The following is a 6,000-nucleotide window of genomic DNA, read 5'->3' as shown; positions in this document are numbered from 1 at the left end:
GCCCTCCCTACGCTGCCCTGCTGCCCTCCCTGCGCTGCCCTGCTGCCTCCCCACACGCCCTGCTGCCCTCCCTGCCCTGCCCTGCTGCCCTCCGCACACCTCCCCTACTGCTGTCTCTGCCTCAGTCCAATCTCCTCACCATTTGCACTGGCTTCCTATGGCTGCCATAACAAATCACCACAAACTAGTGGCTTAAAACAAAGGCTCTACTAAGTCCAAAGTCAGGTGTCAGCAGAGAAGTGCTCCCTCCGGCTCTCTGGGGCGGGGGGGATCCCCTTCCTTGCTCTTCTGATGCGGGTGGCTCCAGGTGTTCTGTGGCTTGGGGCTGCGTCTCCGCTCTGGGGCCTCCTCCCCCCCGGCTGTGGCTCCCCTAGGGGTGTCTTGGGTGAGCACACTTGTTATGGGATTTGAGGCCCACCCACAGAATCGGGGATGATCTCTCCTCAAGATTCTCAACTTAAATCCATCTGCCAAGACTCTTTTCCAAAAGAAGCTCACAGCCACAGGTTGCGGGAGTTAGGACGTGGGCCTGCCTTTTTTGGGGCCGCCATTCAACCTACTCAAAGCACAGCTCAGGAGGATGTAAATTCTCTGTCTTTGGGTCTGTCTCATCTGTCATGTGTTGCCTGTCACCGACGTCCAGCATTTATTTAGTTCTGCCTCATTGTAATGTTAGTTATTTTCACCTACACCCTCCTCCCAGGTTGTAAGCTCCTTGAAGGCAAGGATTTCTTGCCTTCTATCCTTTCTCTTGTAGTTGATCCTCTGCATTAGTTCCCGTGGGCTGCCATAACGAAGCACCGCAGACTGGGTGGCTTCAAGCAACAGAGAATTATTCTCTCACTGATCTGGAAGCCAGTGTCATTTTGGACAATGAAGGTGTTGGCAGGGCTGTGCTTTGTCCGAAGCCTCTAGAGGAGGATCCTGCCGGGCTTCAGCCAGCTTCTGGAAGCCCCAGGCATTCCTGACTTGTGGGAGCCTAACTCCCCTGCCTGCCTTCACCTCAGCATGGCCGGCTCCCCTCGTGTGTCTGTATGTTGGCGTCCCTTCTCCTCTTCTAAGGCCATCAGTCCTCTTGATGAAGGGCCGACCTACTCCAGTATGACCTCATCTTCTTTTGATGACACCTGCAAAGACCAAAGTTCCAAACAAGGCTGCATTCCCAGGTCCCAGGGATTGGAACTTCAGCTTACCTTTTTGGTGGACACAGTTTCACCCCGAACATCTCTGCATTCCCACTTTGTTCTGTCACGCTCTGTGCTCAGTATAAGTAATATCCGGGCACTAAATAAACGGACAACTCATTTGTTTTGTTTTCAGGATCTGAAGCTCGTTGGAATTAGTCTACCTAAATATGCGGCAGAACTGGCTGAGAATAGAGGAAAGAATCGCTATAATAACGTTCTGCCCTGTAAGTTGTTTTTTTTCTACACAATCTTCCCTTTTCTCTGTCACTGGCCACCGCGCCTCTGACAGTGGAGGGGAGCGGGATGAAGATGCTGACTAGCCACGCCCGCAGTCATTCATGAGTCCCCTGCGGGGCGCTAACCCCGTATTTAGGCATATTCCATTGAATCCAGTCCTGAAGTAGGCAGTAGGATGTTCGTTTTGCAGATGAAGAAACTGAGGCACAGCGTAGCTAGGTGACTGGTCCAGAGTCACACAGCTGGCCATGGCAGGCCAGGCTTTGGATTAGGTCTATCATTTCTTTCAGGGAAAGGGCCAGCGTGTGTGCTCTTTCCCCCTCTATCTTAAAGCCCGTTAATTCAGCTAATATTGTTCTGGAAAAGGAAGAGAGTAGGAGGACAGGCAGGGAGTCATGCTTTCTGCTTGTCCAGATACATCTCTGGTGGGCAGATGAGTACATTCCAGAGCTAAACATGACTTGTATTTGAATTTACATATTGAGAAGTAACAATGTCTGCCTGATGGATGGGGATAACAACAAATTGGGTTTAAAATGAGAATTATTTATCACAGCATCCATTGAGATGACATGTAAACCCTCCTCCACAGAAAGTTCTTTGTGGTCTCTCTTTTGGGTGGGAATTAGGGCACGAAGAAGTTATCAGTAGGTTACAGCTGTGTTCTGATGTCGCTGTAATTTATAGGCTCTGCTGATAATTTTTCCACGAGGACATTTAGAGACATTGTCAGCTGTGTTTTTCTTCTCCGACCAAACATTAACTTCTGTTTAGATTCAGGATTTTTTAGCTTCTGCTTTCTTTCTCTCCATGCTCCCTACCATCCCTCCTTGTACTGACAGCAGACATTGACCCTTGTTCCAAGAAAAATGCTTTCAAAATCAGGCTGGTGGGATCTGCCTCAGCACTGCCCGTCCACGGTTAACTCGGGATCATTGGCCTGTTCTGGTGAATGTTGCAGAGATTTTCAGATCCAGAGTTTGGGAAAGTTTTGGGCTGAAACTCATGTTGGTCACTGAGTTTAGAATTGTGCTGTTTTGTCCAGGGGAGGAGGAGATGGTATGTAATCAAAGACAGGGAGACGCAGGTGGTGCTGCTGATTTCTCCACCTGACATTTGAAATTCTAACCTTATTATTTCATTTCTTGAGTTGGGTAGGCTTGTGTGTGCATTTTTTTTTTTTTGGTAGTGTTTATATGCAACTGATAAATTGTGTGTGCGTTTTTAAGATGAAAGCACAAGGACTTTGAGTTTTAGATCTTCCCACCATAGTAGTCTTGTGTATTCAGTTCATTCTTGAATTCAGTACTGTCTTTTTGTAATGACATTTTTATGAGAATAGAGAAAGTATGCAAACCTTTCCTTCGTGGAAAGGACACTAGATTTGAATTCTGAGTGCCCTTGACCAGACATCAGTGCTTCATCTCGCTGACCCTCAGTTTCCTCATTTGTAAAATGGACACAAAAGCTGTTAGGGTGGTTTTGAGGAATAGGTAAAATTGCTCAGTGCATCCTGTGGTTCACGACACACACCCAAGGATGCTAATAGCAGTAGGCTGGTGTTGTCCAAGAAGGAGGTCTGGCATGATGAGGAGCTTGGGCCCTGGCTCCAGGCTGCCCGGGTTCAAATCCTGGCTCTGCTACTGAGTAGCTCTGCTGGGTAATTGCCTGACTCCTCTGTGCCAGTCACTTGGGCTGACTCTAAGGGTCAAGTAAAGTCATCTCTGTAAAATGCCACGTGTCACATCTTCAGGATGTGACAGGAGCCCCTGTGTTGCCATTTTGTACTTTTCTCTCTTGTATGTAACTCTCTTCACACATTTGCTTCTAATGAGGACCTTTTTTCTCTCAATGCCATAGATGATATTTCCCGTGTCAAGCTTTCCGTCCAGACCCACTCAGCTGATGACTACGTCAATGCCAACTACATGCCCGTAAGTGGAAGAGATGAGCTCAGAGCACCACTTGTTTGGATGAAATCTTCAGGGCTCCTCCTTGTGTCTTTGACACTGAATTTGGGTTGCTTTCCATTTTCTAGGGTTACCATTCCAAGAAAGATTTTATTGCCACACAAGGGCCTTTGCCCAACACTTTGAAAGATTTCTGGCGTATGGTTTGGGAGAAAAATGTATATGCCATTGTTATGTTGACCAAATGTGTCGAACAGGGAAGGGTAAGTATCTTTTATTTAAATTATGAAATTAAATGAATGCGTTCATTTTGACTGTGGTGAAAGGGTATCTTAAGAAGCATTTGTCTTTCTAAAGAAAACACTTCCCCAAAACATCAGCACCTCTCTTCTTAAAAACTTGTTTTCTGTCTTTTTCTCCTCTAAGAGAAAAGTTTAAACATATCTTTTTTTTTTTTTTTTAAGTATTTTATTGTTACCTTCCTTTGTGGATAAACATCAATGTTCTCTATTCACGAGGTCACTGCTGCTAGAGTTACAAGTCGCGGGAGTGGGGTTAGCTCCTCGCAAAGCTCCTGGGGCTCCGGTTGTCTCTGTGCTGGGAATGGGGGTGTTTTGTGTCTCTCATCAGCCAGCATCTTCATCTGGGAGATGAGGGATTCGACTAACTTGGTGATCAAACCTAATTTTTAGCACTGGAACCCTTCCTCTATCCCAGATCTCAGACTCCTCCCCAGATAAGTCTCCGCTTTCCCCTTTTAATGTTCTTCATTTCACTTTAATTTAGCAGCTGTCTGTCCTGCCCCAAGGATGTATAAGGTGCTGTGCTAGGTGCTGGGGCTGGGAGAGGAAAAGATTAACAATGAGCAATAAGAGGTGGTTCCCATCTTCACGTGGCTTGTGATTACAGAAGTTTGTGTTCTGCTTCACTTCCTTGCATCCAGTGAACAGGCTGTCACGCAAACAAGAGAACTTTGTTTATGAATGCAAATAAACTTTATGGTGCCGTTGAGCCCAGGCCTTGCCCATGGAACATTCTCATAAATATCCGTTAGATAAAAATCATGTAGTTAAATTAATGGGGAACACGAAGAAGATGAATTTAGGTGGGCAGTTGTTTATCTTAAGTCAGGAGAGAAGTGGATTTACTGGCTCTGGGTGCAAAGGGAAGGGAGCCAGTGAATTAACTCCATTTATATTATTTCTTTCCTATGACAACGCTCCTCTATAATTATTGTATAGATGGGGAAACAGAGCCTCAGAGAGTTTCAGAACTTGCTCACAGGGTAGCAAACAGACACCCAGCTGGGAAGAGGCTGAGCTGAGAGCATCAGCTCCATGTCATCATGTCTCCAAGTCCTGTGTTCTTTCTGGGAGCAGCGGTCTAGAAACTGGGATCTTTTTAACAAATAAAGGTCCCGAGCTAGAGTCACAAGCTCTGGAGGTGGGGTCTGGGCATCTGTTTTTAAAGCAAAACAGACCTCCCAGGGGTGAGTCCGATAATCAGGTTTGGAAGCCACCTGCAGTGGAGCACACCTCGGAAAAGGGGGGAGGAGGGGGAAAAAAGTGTGTTTGAGTGTGTGTGTATTAAATCGTTTGCCAAATTAGGGATTCAGATATTCTTGGAGAGCAGATGTTTCCTGATTTTTATTTCTGTTTATATCTGCCCACTGATTTATAGAAATCAAAGACCCAGAGTGATTTAATTTGATTCTCTTTATTGATGTTTGTATTTGTATTGTAATTAGTGTGAGTCTAAAAGTATTGGGGAAAGTTCTCATTTCTTCTAGCTGCAGGGGGTTATGGGTCAGTCTGAGTTTAGTTCAGTGGACAGTTGTGGGCTGGCTGTTGTCGGGGCCAAAGGGAGCTGGCGGGGACTGTGTCCTCAGAGAAGGGACAGTGGCTCTTCTGCTCTAAATCCATTTTCATGCAGAAATGGGGGCTCAGGGTGGGCCAGATCTTCTGAGTTCTCAAGAGAAGCCAGAAATCTGGATTTTTATGAGAAGCCTCCCAATTTTAAAAGAGTTGGCAATAATTCTAAATTAAAAAAACAATCTTCGGAGTCAAACAGAACCCAACTAAAGGGCTGACCCAGCCTCTGACACCAGTTTTCAATATCCGGTTTCCCGTGGGAGGCTTTAGTGATGGCAGATGGTGCGACCTGACTTTTTATATGAAAATGCAATTTTGTTCTAGACCAAATGTGAGGAGTACTGGCCCTCCAAGCAGGCTCAGGACTATGGGCACATAATGGTGGCAATGACATCAGAAGTTGTTCTTCCAGAGTGGATCATCAGAGACTTCACGGTGAAAAATGTAAGTAAGAGGCCAAGGTGGATAGGTCTCAGGTAAGAGGACCATATATTAGTTTGGGAGTGATATTTTTAGGTTGATATTAACCAATATTTTTTGTTAAGCATCAGAAAAATACTTTTGCTCTCCTTTTACAAAATGAAACTATCTACCTACACTCTAAAGCAACCTTTAGCTTTACTTTTTTTTTTAAATACATGTTTTTTTAATTTTTAAAGATTTTATTTATTCATTTGAAACACAGAGATACAGAGAGAGAGCATGAGCAGGGGGGAGACAGAGGCAGAGGGAGAAGCAGGCTCCCTGCTGAGCCAGGAGTCTGACGTGGGGCTCGATCCCAGGACCCTGGAATCA

General features: G+C 45.6%; 1 protein-coding gene across 1 annotated transcript in view; it reads left to right on the top strand.

Moving 5' to 3' along the window:
• The window catches only part of PTPRJ (protein tyrosine phosphatase receptor type J), a 52,343-nt gene that overhangs the window by 33,834 nt on the left and 12,509 nt on the right, over nucleotides 1-6,000 (top strand). Inside the window, exons 18-21 of the mRNA XM_025878701.2 lie at nucleotides 1,321-1,411; nucleotides 3,285-3,358; nucleotides 3,463-3,597; nucleotides 5,530-5,649. Coding sequence (XP_025734486.2) covers nucleotides 1,321-1,411; nucleotides 3,285-3,358; nucleotides 3,463-3,597; nucleotides 5,530-5,649 — 420 coding nt within the window. The remainder of the gene's footprint in view (nucleotides 1-1,320; nucleotides 1,412-3,284; nucleotides 3,359-3,462; nucleotides 3,598-5,529; nucleotides 5,650-6,000) is intronic.

The sequence above is a fragment of the Callorhinus ursinus genome, unplaced genomic scaffold (assembly GCF_003265705.2).
Source record: "Callorhinus ursinus isolate GAN/ISIS: 27379988/994484 unplaced genomic scaffold, GSC_fseal_2.0 scaffold21, whole genome shotgun sequence".
In the NCBI taxonomy this organism is placed as follows: Eukaryota; Metazoa; Chordata; class Mammalia; order Carnivora; family Otariidae; genus Callorhinus; species Callorhinus ursinus.
Note: the sequence above shows the minus strand (reverse complement) of the source record. Positions and strands in the feature narration are given on the sequence as shown.